Below are 22162 nucleotides of genomic sequence, written 5' to 3'. Positions count from 1 at the left end.
CCCACCACCTCCTTCTCCTCCGGAGGGAACGCTTTGCAACCCCTGCTGTTCTTCCCTCCCTCCCTGTGCTCCGTCTTCAGGCTTCATCTCTCCCGAGCATTTTTGGGCTCCCCTTCCCAGCACGGCTCGGCCATTTCTGCACCACCACAGAATCTCAGCCAAACTCTGAAAGACAGGTGAAAAAAGAACTGTGGGCACCTCATGCCTTCCTGGTGCTGTATTCCTTTGGGACTCCATGCATCAAACTTCTGACATGTGTGTGTATGGGGTGTGTGTGATCTGGTTCGTCTCTTCCCCCTTGCGTTGTTGCCGGAGTAAAGAGGGATTGGGACAAATCACCTTCCGCCCCCCCCCCACGCTGGTTGCAAGGATAAATAACCACTGTCCATTCCAGCGGTTTGAGGTTGTCCTTTGCTGTGCCTTCAATTCCTGGATCTAGCAATAGACCTCCCCCTGTGCATAGGTTAGGGAATTCCTTCAGCAGCACGAATACATTATTCTGCTCGGCTTCTCCCTCTGTCTGGACTGCCTGATCTCGCCTTCCTTCTTTCTGCCTGTCTGTTACATTTAAAACGCACACACTTTCCTCCTCTTTTAATACCTCTTCCAATATGATTAGGTCCAGCTCCTCCCCCTTGTCATCGGCTAGACACACCTCCAACGCCGCTTTCCTCTCTATCCCCTCCTGATCTATTTCCACCAACACCCCCTCTATACAGCCGTGTTCTTCCTCCGTGATGAGCCTCTCAGAGGATGGCACACTAGCTGCTCCTTGCTCACCGGGGTGGTGGCGGCAGGAAACTATGTATCCTCTCCCACACCATTGTGTCACCCTCCTGCTTCATTCAAATGCCCCCTCCATATTCCAGTTCTCTGCCTACCACCAAGAATCTTCCCCTTCCACCAGATCCCTTCATGCTTTGGGAGGGGGAAGCGACCCTTGGATGGGAGCATAATGTCCCCCTCCCCAGTTCTTCTCCTTCCCTGATGCATCATCAAGCAGAACACCAGAGGGTTGTTCAAAATGAGCCTTCTGCTTCTTTGAGGAGTGGGAGGAAATTTGTTCTTATTTCTCCCCAGGGAGAACTTAAAATGGAAAGAACCAAGCACCCTGAACTCTGTCAAAGGTTTCTGAAGGTTAGCCCTAAGCAGAAGAAAGAGCTGGGGCAGAAGGGAGAAAATTGTCATCGAAACAATAGCTGGTGGCGATGGCAGAGCTGGGAACAGGTCCTTTTGTTGGACTAATAACCCTCAGAATCGCCCAAGAAGCAGGATTTTGGATGATGCTGTTCTTTCCTCAAGAGAGGAGCCCCATGTCAGGCTCAGAATCAGGCCCTGGGCCCCAAAGAAACAAGGACTGGTCTCTCAAGTAGAATTCGTGTTTGGGAAACTTTGTCAGATGGGGTGGTGTCCACACTTCCAGATGCTCTTTGTCTTTTCTCTCTTTCTCTCCTTGTCTGGAGCTCTCTCATTGACTTCCACCACCAAGTGGGGCTAATTCCCAAATAAAACTGTTTAGCAACAGAATCCACATTGAGAAGACATCATATAAGAACCTAAGAAGAGTCCTGCTGGATCAGGCCAAGGGCCCCTCTAGTCCAGCTTCCTGTATCTCACAGGGCCCCCACCAGATGCCTCTGGGAGCACACGAGACAACGAGAGACCTGTCTCCAGATCCCCCTCCCCTGCATTTGTCTTTTTGAGGTCCCTTCCTTTGAAGTCTGGAGATTATGCATCCCCATCGTGGCTTATAACATGCGATGGAGCTTTCCTGCAGAACTCTTTTGTCCAATCCCCTTTTCAAGGCATCTAGGGCAGATGGTCCTGGAGTTTAAGGATTTGACACCTTCCAAGTCATCCTAGATTTCAGGCATATTGGCTGGATCAGTCCCTGCCCACTCAGCTCACCTTCACTTACACTTTTACCCCACCATATCTCCCCCTGCCCTGGTTACTTCAATCCACCCCCATATACGCTCACTATGATCTTTACCATCAAAACTCATCCCTCCACAGGCAGACAAAGACCAATTGAACAGCTTCTCCCCAGAGCTGGCTGGGAGTGGGGAGAAGATCTTACAGAAGAACGAAAAGGAGGGGAGCATTTAGGGAGGCAGTGGTGCTTTAAAATCGTCAGGGGGGGGAGGAGTCCTAAGACAGAGTTGGGGGCTCAGGTTCCCTGGTTTGACTGCACTGTGTACAATTCGGGGGGGGGGACAGAAGGGAAGAAGCCAATGGAGGCTACCAAGAATGAAAGGGGTTTTCTCTCCAGCATTCAGGGAAAGCAACCAAGCCTTGTGGGGGGGATGTGAGAAAGGACACCCCCGCTCTCAGTAAAGCACCAGCTCTCTTTATGTGTGTCTCTGTGTGCGCTTTCATGCACCCATCAACCTAGACTTCATCTTAGTCTCTCTTTTCAGCCGCTCGCTCCTCCACACCCTGGAAGAAAGGGATAGAGGGTCTCCTCATGTGAAGCAGAAGCAAATCGAGCTCAGAGCAACACTGTGTTTTCTACCTTCTGTCTCTATGGTGAGTGGCCAGCGCGCTGGGACAGCGGTCGGCCCAGGCGTTTCCTGCCTCCAGGGACTGGGGGGTGTCATGATCCGACTCTCAGGGGGCAGAGAAACAAAACTCCCCCCATGTTACCCCCCATGAAAGGCAAATGCATGGGTGACTGGTGCTCCTGCTGGGTTTTCCTGCAAGGAGACCCCACCTCTACCCTGCATCCTGCCTCCACCTGTCAGTGCAAAAAAAGGGAGGAGAGAAAGTCACTGGGGTCTCCCCTGAGTTTCGCCTCCTCCCACTCAAGGGTCAAGGGGCCCCATTGGCGAAAGCTTGGGAAGGTCCATCTGAGGCTTCTGGAGAGTCACTCCACACCCAGATCGCCAACATCCTCCCCAGTCGAAGAAACCAGATTGTGGTTTTGAAGGAGTGGAGACCATTTGGGGAGGTTGGCAAATTTTTATCTCGGGGTCTGTGAGAGGTTCCTTGATCTTCTTCTTCCTTTTTCCCTCCTCATCTCTTCGTTAGCTGCCTTTCCATTTTCCTTTTTCTGCTTTCCAAGGGAGAGAGAAAAAGAGAGAGACGGAGCTGTATTTCCACATGATATAAAAACTACAAAGCCAGGCACTCTTAGGAAATGTCTTTTCTTTGCTTTATCCAAGATGCTTCAAGACCAATCGTTTTTCTTTCCCCCAAGGCAGGGGTTTAAAGGGAGCAGATCTCTGCTCACTTCTCTCTGGACCAAAAGGGAATAACCCTCTCTGGCCCAGGTCATTTATTGGACCAAAATGATGAGCTACCCCACATCAAGATAGGAACGCAGCTTGGCAATCTGTCAAAGGTGGAAATGTGTGGAATGTGATAACACCTGGGTCTCCAAGGTGAGTGCCAGGCCCAGATCCAAAATTTAGTGGAAATGGCAGGTTTTAAAGAGGGAAGAAAGTTAAATACCTAGGAATTCAGATTACAAAAAAAATACTTTGATAAAAGACAACTACATCAAAGTATTTGGTACAATCGAAAAATACCCTTCAGTCTTGAGAGACTATGGTAACGTGTTCTGAACAGAGGACTTGGAACAGCATCTAGAGTGGCTGAGAAGGCCAATTCCAGAGTGACAATCCCTTCCACACTGAAGACAAATACAATCTGTTCCCTGTCCAGCTCCCTGGTTTTCCTGCTTTTGGCATTGCCTCTTCGCATGGGACTGCCTCTTTGGCATGCTGGACAAGGGTCTCTTCAAAATGGGAGAGGCCATGATGCACTGCCTGCCTCCAGGCTGAACACTCATATGTCAAGGTTTCCCATCTGTCGAGGTTGATTCCTAAAGCCTTCAGATCCCGCTTGCAGATATCCTTGTATCCCAGCTGTGGCCTCCCTCTAGGGTGATTTCCCTAAACTAATTCTCCATACAGGAGATCTTTTGGAATCCAATCTTCAACCATTCTCATAACATGTCATAGCCAACGTAGGCATCACTGATACTGTTTCCCTAGATATCGAGCTGGATAAATGCATAAATGTCGAGGTGGATAAATGCATAATGCAAAGCCACTACCATGTTCTCTAAACTCACACAGAGAGTATGGCTCAGTAAGAAGCTGAGGCTGCATACCAAGATCCAGGTCTATAGAGCCTGTTCCCTGAGCACACTTCAGTACTGCAGTGAGACTTCTTTATTTGTTTATATATATATAATATCCCGCCTATCTGGTCGGGTCAAGACCACTCTAGGCGGCTAACAATCATAAAAAATACAATAAAAATGTATAAACAATTTAAATAGTAAAAGCCAAACAAAGGTGAAACAATAAAAGAGGAAAGAAAAAGCGTCAGGAATTATCTGATGGGAAGACCTGCCGAAACATCCACGTCTTTAATTGATTCTTAAAGATACCCAGCGAGGGAGCCCCGCGAATCTCAGGAGGTAGATTGTTCCAGAGGCAAGGAGCCACCGCTGAGAAGGCCCGATTTCTTGTCTTTTCCTTCCGGGCCTCCTTTGGCGTTAGGCTCCTCAGCCTCACCTCCTGGCTCGTACGAGTGACACGGGTAGACCTTGGTGGGAGTAGGCATTCCACCAAGCATCGAGGCCCTAAACTGTTTAGGGCTTTGTATGTGAGCATCAACACTTTGAAGTCGATGCTGAATCGGATGAGCAGCCAATGCAGTGCGGCCAGAGTGGGTGAGATGTGTTGGTATTTTTTCACTCCACTGAGTAACCTGGCTGCCGCATTCTGCACCACCTGTAGTTTCTGCAGCAGCCTCAAAGGTAGCCCCACGTAGAGCGCATTGCAGTGGTCTAATCTTGAGATTACGAGCGCATGCACCAAGGTAGTGAGTGCCCCCACATCAAGGTAGGGTCGCAGCTGTGCTATCCACCTGAGGTGAAAAAAGGGTGTGGACCACCGACGCCACCTGGGATTCCATAGTGAGCACCAGGTCCAGATGGATCCCCAGACTGCAGACCCCATCCCTGGCGGGCAGAGTCACCCCCCCAAAGGAGAGGGAGTTTCCCAAATCCCCAACTGTGGGGGGACCCACCCTCAGTACCTCCGTCTTGTCCGGGTTCAGCCTTAGCCCATTCTCCTGCATCCACTGCAGTACAGTCTCCAGGCAGCGGCGAAGGGACAGAACGGCATCTCCTGCGGTTGGCAAAAAGGAGATGTAGAGCTGAGTGTCATCCGCATACTGATGACACAAGGCTCCACACCCCCTGATGACCCCACCCAGTGGCCTCATATAGATGTTGAACAGCATTGGGGAGATAATCGACCCCTGCGGAACCCCACAATTGAGGCTCCACAGGGCCGAGACACTCTTCCCAAGCTGCACTCTCTGGGGGCGGTCCTCCAAGGAATGGAGCCAGGCCAAAGCCAGGCCACCTATTCCCAGCTCAGAGAGCCTCCCCAGGATACCGTGGTCAATGGTATCAAAGGCTGCTGAGATATCAAGGAGGACCAGCAGAGACACATTGCCCCTGTCAGCCTCCTTCAATAGGTCATCACACAGGGCGACCAATGCCGTTTCTGTACCATGGCGTGGCCTGAAGCCTGACTGAAATGGATCCAGGGCGTCTGTTTCATCCAAGAGCACTTGAAGCTGATCAGCCACCACCCTCTCGACCACCTTGCTTAAGAAAGCACCACCAAATTAGGTTTCTTCCTAATGGGCCTAATGAGTGTCTCCTTGAGGGTAGATGGAAATCTGCCCTCAAGGAAAGACCCATTAATTATTACAGTGGCCCATTCTGTTGTTTTCGGCCTGGCTGCTTTGATTAGCCAGGCCGGACAAGGGTCCAAGGAGGAGGTGGTGGCATGACAGCGGTCAATCGCCCTGGCCACAGAGTCAGGCGTGACAGGCTGAAAGGAATCAAAGATCACAGGGTAAGACGGAGTGCAGGACATCTCTGCTCGACTCACTGTATTCAAAAAAACAGGAGAGGAAGCTGAAGACGTTCCCTATGCATTGTCTCCGACGCCTTTTTTGTATCACCTGGAAGGAAGAAGTTCCAAATAGAGTACTGTAGGCCTAGATGGAGCCGGAATTTTTAGCATGTACACATTACTGAAACAGTGCCGTCTATGTTGGCTTGGGCATGTCGTGAGAATACTGTAGCTGATGGTCAGATTCCAAAATATCTCCTGTATAGAGAATGAGTGCAGGGAAATCGCCCCAGAAGGAGATCACAGCTGCAATACAAGGATATCTGCAAGCGGGATCTGAAGGCCTTAGGAATGGACCTCAACAGATGGGAAACCTTGACATCTGAGCATTCAAGACTGAAGGATGCCTAATCTAAATCCTGATCTAAATCCCCTTCCCAATGGTCTTTCCTCACCCAATGGAAAATGAATAATTTTAAAAGAAATGTCAACTGTGATATTTAGCATCAGTCCTTCAGGAACAGCAATGGGAGCAACGTTGCAGCGCTCTTTGAAGCCCACCGGCTCTTCCTGGGTCATTTTTCTTGTAGGCATCTTCCTTGTGGGCTGTCTCTATGGGCACATCTGAAGCATCTTTCAAAAAGCAGCTTTCAATTTTAGGTCAACAAGTCTGCCTCCCATTAAGTTAAATGTTTTGAAAACTTTAGAAGCTAAGATTACCTCTTCAACTGAGCTCTATCCACATTCTGTATATTTCTACAGTTTCTCCCCCATCTGCGTTCTCTGATGAGAACTAAGGCTATTTCTTTAATTAAAGCTTTCCACATTCGATCCTTTCATATGGTTTATTCCCGGGGTGAGTTCTTCTTATTATTAATAACTTGGGATAAGGTAAGGGGTACAGAAGGTAAAGGATATCAGGGGGGCGGGGGAAAGGAGGAGAAGAAACACAAAATGTACTGACATACAGTTTATTCATGTTGCAATATCGAATTGACTTTCTGCTTTTCTACAATTTAATTGCCCTCCAGGTTTTAACTTAAATTTACATCCTAATTTAAATCTATGTTATTCAAGCACTATCTGATAACTCAAGTCATTTATATAATAAATCACATCATTCAGTTGTCTTTTGTGTGCGAGTTCTCTGATGTAACCTAAGGACACCACTGTGAATAAAGGTCTTTCGATTCCATGCATTTCTGTGGTTGCTCCCCTGTATGTGTTCTTTGATGTAACCTGCAGATATCGCTCCGAATGAAGCTCTTTCCACATTCTATGCATTTGCATGGTCTCTCCCATGTGTGAGTTCGTTTATGCGAACTACAGGTACTACTCTGACTGAAGCTCTTTCCACATTCCATACATTTATATGGTTTCTCCCTGGTATGGGTTCTTTGATATGACCGAAGGTCACCACAATGACTGAAGCTCTTTTCACATTCCATGCATTTACATGGCTTCTCTCCTGTGTGAGTTCTTTGATGCAAACTAAGGTAACCATTCTTACTGAAGCTCTTTCCACATTCTATGCATTTATATGGTTTCTCCCCTGTATGTGTTCTCTGATGTGATCACTCTGACTGAATCTCTTTCCACATTCTATGCATTTATATGGTCTCTCCCCTGTGTGAGCTCTTTGATGAAAAGTAAGTTTACTGCTGCAAATGAAGTTCTTTCCACAGTCCATACATTTATATGGTTTTCCCCCTGTGTGAGTTCATTGATGCAAACTAAGTTGACCATTCTGACTGAAGCTCTTTCCACATTCCATGCATTTATATGGTTTCTCCCCTGTATGGGTTCTTTGACGTACCCTAAGGTTACAACTCTCATTGAAGCTTTTTCCACATTCTATGCACTGATATGGTTTCTCCCCTGTATGGGTTCTTTGATGTGACCTAAAATTACCATTTTGAATAAAGCTCTTTCCACATTCCATGTATTTATATGGTTTCTCCCCTGTATGGGTCCTTTCATGTGACCTACGGTCAGAACTCCGACGGAAGCTTTTTCCACATTTAATGCATTTATATGGTTTCTCCCCTGTGTGGGTTCTTTGATGTGACCGAAGGTCACCACAATGACTGAAACTCTTTCCACATTCCATGCATTTATATGGTTTCTCTCCTGTGTGAGTTCTTTGATGCAAACTAAGGTGACAATTCTTACTAAAGCTCTTTCCACATTCTATGCATTTATATGGTTTCTCCCCTGTGTGACTTCTTTGATGCAAATTAAGTTTACTGCTCTGACTGAAGCTCTTTCCACATTCCATGCATTTATATGGTTTCTCCCCTGTATGGATTCTTTGATGTATCCTAAGGTTATAACTCTGATTGAAGCTTTTTCCACATTCTGTGCATTGATATGGTTTCTCCCCTGTATGGGTTCTCTGATGTGACCTAAGCTTATCATTCTGACTGAAGCTCTTTCCACATTCCATGCATTTATATGGTTTCTCCCCTGTATGGGTTCTTTGATGTACCCTAAGGTTACAACTCTCATTGAAGCTTTTTCCACATTCTATGCATTGATATGGTTTCTCCCCTGTGTGGGTTCTTTGATGTGACCAAAGGTCACCACAATGACTGAAGCTCTTTCGACATTCCATGCATTTATATGGTTTCTCTCCTGTGTGAGTTCTTTGATGCAAATTAAGTTTACTGGTCTGACTGAAGCTCTTTCCACATTCTATGCATTTGTATGGTTTCTCCCCTGTATGGGTTCTTTTATGTATCCTAAGGTTATAACTCTGACTGAAGCTTTTTCCACATTCTATGCATTGATATGGTTTCTCCCCTGTATGGGTTCTTTGATGTGACCTAAGGTTATTACTCTGATTGAAACTCTTTCCACATTCTATGCATTCATATGGTTTCTCCCCTGTGTGAATTCTTCTATATGTAGTAAGGTGACTGCTTTTGCTGAAGGTCTTTCCACACTGGAGACATTTATACTGCTTCACACCCTTGGGGGGTTTTTCACCTGGAAAATTATTGTTCATATTCATAGTCTTTCCATGTTCCATTCACTGATTTAGTTTTTCCTTTGGGTCAACATAGCCATGTCTATTGATATCTGAAGCTCTTTTCAATGCTTTTCTCCCTGTGATGCATGTTCTCCTTCCTTTTCCTTGACGTTTTTCTCAACTATCAGGAGTTTGTTAATAATCAGCACTATGTGAAATTGGAAATATACTCTTCCCTGTCATTGGTTGGCTTCCATTCCATCTTTTTGTCTCATTTTGGGTGTCTGTTTTCTTTTCCTGGTTCACACTGGGTTCTGGTCCCTGTCAAAATAGCTGAAGATAAAGAGTTCTGCTGGCCTTGGTTTGTTATCTGAGTAAAAAAAGAGGAATATAGCAGAGAACCTTTTAAAAGCATACAGTATCCTGCAACCCCACCACATTTACATAAAAAGGCTTTTTAATGAGTAAAGAAAACACATGAAGAAAGATTTTTGAAAATACTGTATAATCCTACCCTAATATTTAATGGAATGGTTGTACTTGCATCTTGGCAATAGAGTTAGTGCAGAAAACCTTTTAGGTGAGATTTCATATAAAAATAATTGCGATTAAAAATAACCAGCGTAACTTTTAAAATGACAATCTCTTTAGGTGTCATCCCACCTGCAGGTCGGGAACCCATGATCTTGGAATTCTCAGTTAATCATATCCTCTAGCCTTGGTGGCATTAACCTTCCTTCATTTTCCTTTTTGTTTTCACTTCCTCTCTGAGATGTTTGTGAGGCCATATTGTCCTAAGCGAGAAAAGAAAATGGGACCATGGTCTACAACTCGTCATTTTCATGCTGGTAATGAGCCTCATGGTGCAGTGGTTAAAACGCTGTACTGCAGCTAAACTGTGCTCACGACCTGGGGTTCAAATCCCAGGTAGCCGGCTCAAGGTTGACTCAGCCTTCTATCCTTCCGAGGTTGGTAAAATGAGTACCCAGCTCGCTGGGGGGGGCAATGTGTAGCCTGCATAATTAAATTGTAAACCACCCAGAGAGTGCTTGAAGTGCTATGCGGCGGTATATAAGCAGCACACTTTCCTTTTTTTGCTTTGGTTTTGTTCCATGGGTGCACAGGACTGAAACTGAAATATGGAGGGAGGATCCACGGGCTGTCTAGGTATGCTTTCTCCTGATGGGACAGATGAAAGATTTGACAGAATAATTGCTCTATCTCATACAACCCACAGATAAATCTTTTTTTCCATCCATGTGGAAACAAAGGGCACAGCCAAGAGGAGTTACGAAGAAATCACATCAGACTTTGAAGCTCTGAGAAGAATACTCAAGGTCTTTGAGTCCCAGAGAGTCTTCTCATCCAACCTACAAGAACTCAGAAGAGGAAGAGGAAGGGAAAGGAAAATATTCTGTGTGAACAACTGGCTACAGTTGTTGAATGATTTGGATTCTTCTAGCCTAAGAGGGAAAAAATATAACGGAAGTATATTCATTAAATGCCGAAGTAATAAGAGTTAGTTGTTATTTTTCATGGAAGAGTTCTGACAATTTCCTCGTGAGCCATCATAATGTGGGGAGAGAATGGAAAGAACACTTACACACACAGTGAGAGAGAGAGAGAGAGAGAGAAGATGGAGAAGAAAGAAGCAGAGAGAAAGGCAATGAAAGATACAAGGAGAGAGATCTAAGGGACGGAGGTGATTGTAATCTCACAACATGGACCGTGGACCATGGGAGACTCTGGTGTCAACAAGCGTAACCCCTTTTGAACTACATATTTGCCTCAGGACAGGAAGAATCGGGGGGTTGGGGATCAAAAGAGTCACCCACATTAAAAGGTGAGAGACACAGAGGAGTGGACAAAGAATCCCAGCCTGTGAATGGACCAGCAGGGATAATGGAAATCTCTCCTTGATTTCTGTTAATGGTTTGCCTGTTACATCCAGTTGAGATGTTCAGCCAGAAACGGTGTTTGAAGGATCTGCAGACCGGGAAGAGGTGATTGTTGAAAAACATGAGGGAGCTAAGAATAAGTTGAGTCAAAAAAAAAAAAAAAGGAAAAAGTGTCTTCTGTTATTGAGGGGGGCAAAGTTCATATTGGGGGTGCCTTAAAATCAGGCACGGAATTGTATTGCCTCACCAGCTTGACACTGCTAAAGGAAACAAACCCATTCTGCCTTGTGACCTCTACCCCATTTTCAAATTTCAAATAAATTCATTGTCTTGTAAGTATATACATAGTATACCCATACAACGAAATTCACACAGACACCCAGAGACCAAACCAACATGCACACATATAAAAAATCCCCAAACACTCCCCACCCACTAAAAATCCCCCACTAAGAATACAAACATCTACACCGCAAGCTAAGTAACACTGTCCAACTATTCACTACTGGTGGTCTTTAAGGTCATTATTAAGTGCAATTACAGTTCTGGGATAAAAATTACTCAGAAAACGTGTGGTCCAATTCTTAATTGTTCTGTATCTTCTGCCAGATGGCAACAGTTCAAAAAAGTTGTAAGCAGGATGGGAAGAGTCTCTCAGGATGTTATGTGACTTCTTCCGACAACGGGATGTGAAGATGTCATCCAGGGTTGGTAGCTGGAGCCCGATGATATTCTGGGCAATTTTAATGGTTCTCTGTAGAGCGTTTTTGTCTGCTACAGAGCTACTCCCAAACCATACCAAAATGCCATGTTAGGACACTCTCAATGGTGCTACGATAGTAGGACAGAAGAAAATACTGAGATAAATTTAACTTCCCGAGCATTCTCAGGAAATACAGCCTCTTTTGTGCCTTCTTCACTAGCATGTTATAGTCCATGAGAGGTCCTCTGAGATATAAGTGCCCAGAAATTTAACACTACCCTCTCCATTTCCTCACCATTTATGTACAGTGGTAAATGTACATTTTTCTTCCTCCTAAAATCAATTAAGAGTTCTTTAGGGGTTTTTTTTGATGTTAAATGTAAGATTATTTTCTTTACACCAGAGTATCAACCCTTGTACTTCCTTTCTGTAAGCAGACTCATTGTTCTTATTTATGAGCCCCACCACTGTCGTATCATCCGAAAATTTAATAATTGCGTTGGTGTTATACAGTGGGGTGCAATCATGTGTGTACAGGGAATAGAGGAAGGGACTTAGCACACAGCCCTGGGGAGCTCCTGTACTTAGTACCAGGATAGAAGAATGGTGAGATCCCATCCTTACTTACTGTGGCCTCTCTGTCAGAAAGTCCTTTACCCACACACAAATCTTCTGAGGTAATCGCAGGTTGATCATTTTAAAAAACAGCCTATTGGGTAGAATGGTATTAAAAGCAGAGCTATAATCCACAAACAATAATCTCACACAAATTCCCCGTTGTAGGCTAAGATACATGCATATATGTGTGTGTGTGTATTATATGTATTAACTGGACCCCTTCAATCAGGAAAAACCTCCTACCTGTTCGAGCATTACAACAGTGGAACCAGTTGCCTTAGGAGTTGGTGAGTGCTCCAACATTGGAGGCATTCAAGAAAAACTTAGATCATCACTTGGTAGATATGCTTTGATTCTATACCTGCATCAACCAGAGGTTTGGACTTGATGGCCTTTTAAGCCCCTTCCAACTTTACTTTTCTATGATTCTGTTCTCTGGACTCCCCAAGAGTGAAGGTTTGCAGACAGACAGACAGAAAAAGAGGTGAGGGTAAAGATGGATTTCTCTCTCTGCTCTTTCCACATTCCATGCATTTAAATGGTTTCTCCCCACTATGAGTTCTTTGATGTGACCTAAGGATACTACTCTGACTGAAGCTCTCTCCACATTCCATACATGGATACAGTTTCTCCCCTTCATGTGTTCTTTCATGTCTACTGAGGTGACATGCATTTATGTGGTTTCTCCCCTGTGTCACTCCTTTCATGTGAAGTCCATGTCTGGCCTTTCCTATTTTAAGTTCTCTGTTTTCTTGCTTGATTAGGAGTTCCTGCCCAGGTTGCCCCAGATGTTGCTGGGCAATTCTTCTCCTGTCCATCATCTAGTAGATTAGAAAAAGAAGAGAAAGAATCACTTCCAAAATCTGTATGAATAAGGAATGTGTCCGGGTCTGAGTTGCAGAGTAGGAAGGAAAGACAGTCAAAAAGGCAAGAGAAGAGAACCAGGGAGGGGATGATGCCAGACTGGAGGTTATTCCTTTGGGCTTGAGGTTGGATGGGCGTTTCAGTAAGGGACCATATGGAGGGAGGAGTCATGAAAGGAGGATTATTTCCATACCCAAGTAAATACATCACATTCAAAGTATATTAACTTTTTTTCCTTCTCAAATTCTCCCCAATGATTGTACTTAAGTTTCTATTAAATTAGAAAGGAATTTCTCAAAGCTGATTAAAGAGGAAACAAATAATTGAATTAAAGGATTTTTTAAAGCAAAAAATGAATAAGAAGGGGGGGAAAGGACAGTGTTAGAAAGGAAGTATAAAAGTGGATGAATGCAGCTAGATTATTAGACTCGAGAACTGGTAAAGAGAAGTTAGTGGTAGATGCTGGGAACTGACAAAGTCTGCAGAGATTATTATTCAGAGGGCGAAGAGAAAGGACAGGTCCACAAAAGGGACGGGATGTAGAATTTATAAAATGCTATTATGGGTAGAGAATCATCAGGAATTTCTGAAAACAGGATAGGAAACAGAGATGGTCAGGGAAATAGGTATTGAGATAAATAGGTATTGAGAACTGCAGAGCTAGAAGGGGAGTGAACTCCAAACTTCTGTCTCCAGAGTTAGATACCTAAACCAATGTGTATGGAAAGGGGGGAGGAAAGAATTTGATAAATCACATCAGCAAGAATTAAAGCAAACATTTAAACATTGAAATTCAGAAGGTATTTGACCCTAGCTAAATTAAATATTACAAATTTCAAATGCTGCATATCACAGTAGTACCTCAGTTTACGAAATCAATGTGTCCTCCAGGACATTACGTCATGTAAAAAATACATAAACCGAAACGTGGGTTGCCCTAGCGATGGTGGTGATGCTACAAACCTCCAGGTGCAGGGAAACTTCTTTCACAAAGTGAAAGAAACAGGGAAAAAGACATTTAAACCGAGGCATTATTTCAAACTGATTTCCGTTCATAAACCAGAAATTATGTAAACCAAGGTGACATAAAACGAGATACTACTGTACCTCAAATGTATTGTTCTTGGAAGTGCTACCTGTTAAACGCACAGGGCCAGCTATTTATTTATTTATTTATTTATTTATTTATTTATACATACATACATACATACATACATACATACATACATACGTACATACATACATACATACATACATACATTCCCCACCCATCTAGACCAAAGCCTACTGTGGCAGCTAACAATAAAAAAGGAATAAAAAGAATATAATAAAATAAAAAACAATAGTACAGTGGTGCCCCGCTTGAAGATTACCTCGTTAGACGAGGAAATCGCTTGACGACTAGGTTTTTTTTTGCAATCGCTTTTGCGATCGCAAAACGGTGATTGAATGAGTTTTTTTCCTTTGACGATGATCGGTTCCCTGCTGAAGAATTGATGCTTTTGAACTGTGGTGCTGGAGGAGGCTCTTGAGAATACCCTGGACTGCAAAGAGAACAAACCTATCCATTCTAAAGGAAATCAACCCTGACTGCATTTAAACGGTCTGCTTGGGTGGTGTCTTGGAACAGACTTCCATCCTCCTAAATTGGCAGAGACCAAGTGCCCCCTACCGCTTTATGCAGATGACCTGAGTGCTCACTGGAAGGACAGATCCTGAAGCTGAGGCTTCAATACTTTGACCATCTCATGAAAAGAGAAATCTCCCTGGAAAAGACACTGATGTTGGGAAAATGTGAAGGCAAAAGGAGAAGGGGACGACAGAGGATGAGATGGTTGGACAGTGTCACCGAAGCAACCAACATGAATTTGACACAACTCCGGGAGGCAGTGGAAGATAGAAGGGCCTGGCGTGCTCTCGTCCATGGGGTCACAAAGAGTCGGGCATGACTAAACAACTAAACAAGAACAACTGTCATTTATGCTCCTTAAATGGACCATTGGATCATTTTGCTTGTCAGCAAGTTTACAGCTCAATGCGTGACTGGCTGGCGACACACCATGGCCCAGAGAATGCCTGAGTGTGCTCACAACTATTTCCCACTCTTTCAGGAGGCTCCTTCCATGACCTTTCTAAGGTAGTACATAATATAAAAAGGCAAAGGTTCCCCTTGACATTTTTAGTCCAATCATGTCCTACAGGTGCTCATCCTGTTTCAAGCTGTAGAGCCAGCGCTTGTCCAAAGACAGTTTCCATTGTCACATGGCCAGCGTGACTAGGGAACGCCGTTTTACCTTCCCACCAAGGTGGTATCTATTTATCAACTCGCATTTGCATGCTTTCGAACTGCTAGGTTGGCAGGCGCTGGGACAAAGCAACAGGAGCTCACTCCGTTACGTGGATTCAATCTTACGACTGCTGGTCTTCTGACCTTGCAGCACACAAAGGTTTCTGTGGTTTAGCGCACAGTGCCACCATAGTTTCAGTTTTAAAATGGGGTTTTATTAAGCTGCTGCATACTAGCAAATAAATGTTTATTTAATGATATTTTGTTTGTATTAACTATTCTGCATTCACAGAAATCTATTGACGGGTTTCAACAAATTGTGGCATTGTATACCTTACCAGACTTTGAAAACAAAACCTAAATATTATTTCAAATTACACATCATGGCATGTACTATACCTCTATAATTTTTAGGCAGATTTAAAAATGTATATCTTATGTGAAATTATTTAACATAATAAAAAGTTCTTCTGCCATCCCTGTTAACTAAAGAAATCAGAAACTGAGGATGCAATATTGTGACATCTCAGATCCTTTTGTTTTAACCAGCTGTCCCTTTTTGTCTTCTCATTATCCCCACCCCATCCTGCTTCCAGCTTCCTGCAATTCTGTTTGCAGTAGCCTATTAGAAAAGTTTTTGCTGTGGAAGGAGAAATAAAATAAGAGAACCGCCACATTTCTTAGTTGTGACCGTTGAATTCAGAATGTAGTGTGTCATGATCATGAATATGTGGATTAAATCATGTAAAGTAGATGGTTTATGTAGTTGTCAAGAAATGTAAAATGGATCCAGATTGGTTCTGTGTAATAAGAAGTGAAAACAAAACATGTCTAAATTCAGACCGAGACGAGGAGGGAAAAACAACACCTGGATTTCTCCTGGGAAAAGAAGGAGGGACAGGACCAGACAGCCCCAATCCCTAATTGGTCAACACGAGAGATTAAGAAGAAGGGTGGTGCTTGGAGAATAGAAAAATGGACGCCATGCCATGTGGACTGTTCCTTAGTCTATTGTGAGGCTTAGGAGCCATTTTTGTCTTTTTCCCCTTATGTTAGGATGAAGGGAAGTAGAATGTAGAACAACTGAGAAAAACGAGGGGGGCTATACCCTTTGCCTACCCTTAAAGAAGCTTTTTAGATTTTTAGCTATATTTTTACTTAAGTTTATTTTTTATGTTTTTAACTGCTATATTTTATGGAAATGTAACATGTTTTGCTTATGCAAAAATGGCTTTTGTGTGTGTGTGTGTGTGTGTGTGTGTGTATCCAAGGCCATATATAGATACAGATGTAGATACAGTATATATATATTGTAAGACACTTTTACAGGAGTGAAAAGGGAGATCAGGAAGAACTTTAAAAGGCAAACGGAGATCAAAGAGCCCTTTCCCGATCTCCCTTTTCGCTCCTGTAAAAGTGTCTTACAATGTTTGGAAGCTGTTTTAAATGATTGCAATGGTTAGTCCACCTCCTGAAACCTATGCAAACAGATTTTGGTGTTGTTCTGACACTTCGTTAATTTATGATGATTTTTTGTTTTTTCCATTGGAAACCATTAGACAGACCATCCAATGGTTTCCAATGGAGAAAATTCAAAAAATCAACCTAGCCAGGGGTGTGCCTTTGGGGGGGGGGGTCCTGTGCAGCTAGCCAAAGGACTGCCTGACCCATCATCCCATCCACCCACCCTTGCCGGGCTTAGGCCCAGGAGCTTATCTAGGGCACCCGCCAGGCTCCCCCAAATCCAGGAGGTGGTTTTGACACAAAGCTGGTGGGGGTGTGGGGGAGCAGAGCATCCTACAAACCCCCTGCGTTTCCTCAGTTGCCTCCTCCAAAGACAACTCCTTTTTAAATCAGTTTTTGCTGCCTGTTCCCAGAATCTGTAGTGGGAAGCAGTCCCTTTCTTTCTTTTTAAAAATATTTTTATTCTATTTTTTCTACTTTTCTATCCCTTGCAGCCAGAGTGATTTCTTACAGTATGTTCCATTCATTTAATCTTATCTTATACTCTCTAACATAGTATTGATCTAATCTATTCTACTTAAGTGGATGTAGATTTCATCCAAATATAAAGAGGTTCCAATTTATTATTATCCAGTCTGTCATTTAGTGTATAGTATCTGTCAAAATATCCATTTCTGCTAGTTCCAAAATCTCCTCATTAAATTCCTTCTTTGTCGTTACCTTTATCGTACCTCCCTACCATGAGGGAAAAGTCCCTTTCTTCTCCCTCATGGTAGGGCCGGCCTCCTGTGAGGCTGTACGTCGTCTGAAGCTTTATAATTTACAGTGCTGTGCAGCCGTTCATCACGTGGAGGGCAATTGCTGTCTGCCTGTAGCACTCCAGACCCTCAAAATATTTTTATCTCAGTCAAGTGGAGTAACTGCCACAGCTTGATGAGTGACAGAGATCTGCTTGGTGTCTTTTGTTATCATGTGGATTATGGACCTATTTTTCAAGCTGAGTCATTTTGGGCCTTTCGGCCACAGGGGGTGCAACAAAGGGATTTCCAAGACAGAAGCTTTTCCGTGATGTTTGTGGGAGAACAATATTCTCAAGGCAATGGTGTAGCTGACAGGGCAGGGGTTCCCACCACGAGCTGTGCCGGCTAGGGAGTTGTAGTCCAAGAACATCCAGGGACACAAGGTTGGGAACCAAGTTATAGATCATGAGGTGGACTCTGTGGTGTTGCATCATTCTGCAGCTGCTCCTTTCTGCTCAAAGCAGCTACAGGAGTCTGCTTAATGTTAGGGCTGGCCCCAGGGTATGGGGGCCACTTTGAGGACAATAGATGGAGATGTGCCCCAAGACAAATGGACCATTGCCCTCTGAAGAGCAAACCTAAATGACAGAGGCTATGGTCATGGCATAGTGTGCTTTATTTCTGAATTTACTGTTCCCCCACCCATCCATCTTTGCTTTTTGCACCTCCTAAGCCAGTGTTAGGAAAATTGCCCATCCAAATCCTTTGGGACTGCCCCTGTTGTCATGTCTCACCACCGGCTGTGCTAGAGTAGTGGTTCCCCACCTTGGGTATGCAGAAGTTCTTGGACTAAAATTCCCAGAAGCCTTCAACCCTTGCTGGGTTGGCTGGGGTTTCTGGGAACTGCAGTTGAAGAACAAATGGGAGTTCCCAAATTTGGGAACCACCAGACTATTATTCTGTTGAGCAGAGTTAAATCGGTGTATGTCCTTGGGTGAATCGTTCCAGTCCAGACCCATAAAAATAGATGAAATCGTGAAAACACAAATAGCTAACTTTATTGAGAAGGTTGGAAAGTTGAAAACCTGCCTCCTTTTTTTATGAGGAAAAGGAAGGGGTCGGTGCAGCGAGGCGCACCTTGTTGAAGGATATGGCAGGAGGGGAAGCCTGCCCAAATAGCCAGGTTTTAAGTTTACGTCCGTGTATAAGACACACTACAATTTTTAGTGTAATGATTTTAGGAAAAAGTAGCATCTTATACATGGAAAATATGGTAACTCAATGGAAAATACAATTACAACAATTACAATCTTTATTTTGCGGTTGCCAACCCATTAAAATACATATATGAAATATTTAAAATAAGTGGAAACGATTAAAACATTTCAAAACAGCTAAAACAATATAAATTGGTAAAATGGATTACCCATACAATGGTTTTTTTTTTGTTTTTTTAGTCACAGGGTTAGGCAGAGGTTAAGATTGTTTTTTGTATTCTTCGCGCAGAGGAGGAATTTGGCCACTGATTTGGTGGTTTTCTTGTTTGTGTCACTTAATAAATATTTTGTATGCCAAATCAGAGTCCTACCTGGGAAGACATTGATTATGGGCTTAAGGCTTATGCTCATTTCTGTAAAAATTGCACTCAAAAAGGACATGCTTCATAATTTCAATTTCTCTATCCTTACAAGGGCACAATCTTTTTTCATAAGGGGTGCCAGAATATTGCCCATCTAAGATTGTGGATTGGAGACAGTTAAATCGGGCTCTTGAGAATACATGCCTGTATTTTGGGGTAATCAAATTCTCTAAATACCTAGCACTTTGGGAGAAATTATAGTTTAGGCCAAGGTGCAAGATGGAGCATGTTTTGCAAGCCATTGAAATAGAATATTGGAAGTCAATGTCCCTGATCCGCTTTTCTAAGATAGAGTTGGCTGCCTTGGATTCCTGGGCATAAAGGAAGTCCAAAGAGAGCCCTAATAGATCCAGTTTGGCTGGAAAACCTTTAAGCCATGAGCTGTTATGGACATCTTTCTGTAGAAGGTTAAGATATCCCATGAAGGGATCAGCATGTATTACCTTGTTCCAATATCTAAAAGCAAAGAGCCAAGCACTACATTCTAGTGATGTTAGACCAGTCTCTAATCGTAAGGCAGCTGCGGGGACGCATTTTGGCATTCCCAAAATGGATTTTAGAAAAATCGAAAGAACACTCTCTATACTTGTGTGAAATCCTAGGATCCACGTTGGTATACCATATAACAGTTGTGGCAGAATCTTAAAAACTTGGATAACAGCTGGTATAAATTGTCCCCCCTTAGTAAAGAAAAAACGCAAGATAGCTTTCTGCATGTTCTGGGCTGCTTGGATTATGGACCATCTATGGGCAGCCCAGGAAAGTTTATGGTGGAATGTAATACCTAGATACTTTAGCTGTTTTACTTGCTCAATGCAAGAAACATTAATTGTCCAATTTCTAGGTGTTACAGATTGAGCAAAAACCATAATTTTTGTTTTAACAAAGTTTATAACCAATTGGTTGTTCTTACGTCATCGTTGTTTAGTTGTTTAGTCGTGTCCGACTCTTCGTGACCCTATGGACCAGAGCACGCCAGGCCCTCCTATCTTCCACTGCCTCCTGGAGTTGTGTCAAATTCATGTTGGTTGCTTCAATGACACTGTCCAACCATCTCATCCTCTATCCTCCTCTTCTCCTCTTGCCTTCACACTTTCCCACCATCAAGGTCTTTTCCAAGGAGGCTTCTCTTCTCATGAGATGGCCAAAGTATTGGAGCCTCAGTTTCACGATCTGTCCTTCCAGTGAGCACTCAGGTTTGATTTCCTTTAGAATGGATGGGTTTGTTCTCCTTGCAGTCCAGGGGACTCTCAAGAGTCTCCTCCAGCACAACAGTTCAAAAACATCCATTCTTCAGTGGTCAGCCTTCTTTAAGGGGGAGGACTGGGATATAAAGGGGTGTGTATGGTGTTTGTGGGGAGATTTGGAAGGAATTTTGGGAGAGTTAGAGATTAGTGTGTCTGTGGGCCTGTGAGCCAAAGAGTCAGAGAGAGAAGAGTCTGTGTGTGTCAGTGAGTGTGAGATATTGATCAACAATGATTAACAACTTGTGATTTACCCATTTTATTTTGTTATTCAAATAAACACGTTTTTGTTTTTAAAACAACACTTGTCTTCTTAAATAATTTGATACTGAAGTGAAGTATTGGTGGCAGCAACTGAGTAGAAGAGTGAGCACCTTCTGGAGGCCTGAGATAATAGAGGCTTCAGTGGGCTCGCTACCATAAACTGGTGTCCAGCGTGTGGGATGCGTAATTAATCCAGTAACGCCCAGAGAAGAATATTTTAGTTAGGGAATCTGAGTGGAAGAGTGGGTAACTTCCTAGAGCCTCCTCAAGGGGAGAAGGCTTAGTAGGAGGGCTCTGAAACTCAGATTGAAAAACTAAGATAGGGACAGGCTCTGTGGAGACCATTTCTGGTGTGAGTTTAACCAAAGCTGAATCTGTGACTGGTTGGTTAGCTTGTCCTGAGCTCAAGGGATAGAGTTCTGTGGGGGCAAAGGGAAGGCCAAGGGGAACCTGTTGCTGAAGAGCACAGTTGTTTCACTTTTCTGAACAGACACTTGTGTTTTCTTAAAGCTACATAGCCAGGAGGAATTCACTTTTTCCTTATAAAGGTACATAACCACTAGGAACTATTCAATATGCATAATATTTACCTATTGTTCCCCATTTGGGAACAATTGACTACCTTTCTGTTTTTATGGGAATCGGCTGCAAAAAAGAAGATAAATAAATAAAGGCTCTATTGAGCTGCATTCACAGGGGGGTCGTCTCCCCATCACATCAAGTCTTCCTCCCTACTCGGCACTTGCTAGGCCTCCTATAGACTATAGACTACCATGTCCAGTTCTTCCCTTTAAGAAGGATGCAGGCCAACGGGAACAGGGTCAGAGGGAGGAGCAGTAAGGACGACTGAGGAGGAACTAGAAACCAAACCCCAGGAGGAGAGACTGAAAGAACTGAGCACTTTTAGCATTCAGAAAAAAAGAATGAAGGATGATATTAACCCACTCTTTAAATACATGAAAGGTTATCAGACAGAGAGGCAGAATCTATTCTGTCTTACCAGAGTGTAGGACACAAATTAATGCACTCAGAGAGCCTGATTTTGATTGATTATCAGGAAAAACCGCCTAACTATTTGAGCAGGACAACAGTGGAACTTGAGGCTGAGGGAAAATTGGGCTGCCATCAGTCAGATACACTTTAATTTCTGCAATGAGCTGGTGATTGGGCTATATGACCTTATAAGATTCCTTCCAATGCCATGATTCTGGAGGCATCTTTGATAAAGCAAACAAAAGACATTTCCTAAGAGTGTCTGGCTTTTTAGTTTTCTTTTCATGTGGAGTTACATCTCTCTCACACACACACTCTCTCTCCTTTGGAAAGCAGAAAAAGGAAAATGGAAACGCAGCTAAGGCAGAAACAACAAGGAGGGAAAAGGGAAAAAGGAGGAGGAGGAAAAAGATTGAGGCTCCTCTCACAGATTCAGAGAGAAAAATTTGGTCATTCAAGTTAGCTGGCCTGGATGGTGGGAAGCAGAGAACTACAGACTGTGCTTCCCTCTTAACACACGCAGGGAAAGAAGGTGTACCAGAAAAACGGATGGGGGCTGTAGGTGAAGGTGAGCTGAGTGGGCAGGGACTGA

At 43.7% G+C, this 22162-nt stretch overlaps 1 protein-coding gene across 1 annotated transcript in view; it reads right to left on the bottom strand.

Moving 5' to 3' along the window:
• Positions 1 to 6842: 6842 nt before the first annotated feature.
• Positions 6843 to 22162, bottom strand: part of LOC110071681 (uncharacterized) — a 40743-nt gene continuing 25423 nt past the window's right edge. The window contains 1 exon segment of the mRNA XM_078387997.1: positions 6843 to 8806. Coding sequence (XP_078244123.1) covers positions 7414 to 8806 — 1393 coding nt within the window. The 3' untranslated portion in view covers positions 6843 to 7413.

This window comes from Pogona vitticeps, chromosome 2 (assembly GCF_051106095.1).
Source record: "Pogona vitticeps strain Pit_001003342236 chromosome 2, PviZW2.1, whole genome shotgun sequence".
In the NCBI taxonomy this organism is placed as follows: Eukaryota; Metazoa; Chordata; class Lepidosauria; order Squamata; family Agamidae; genus Pogona; species Pogona vitticeps.
The sequence above is the reverse complement of the archived record's forward strand: the minus strand, read 5'-3'. Positions and strand labels throughout refer to the sequence as shown.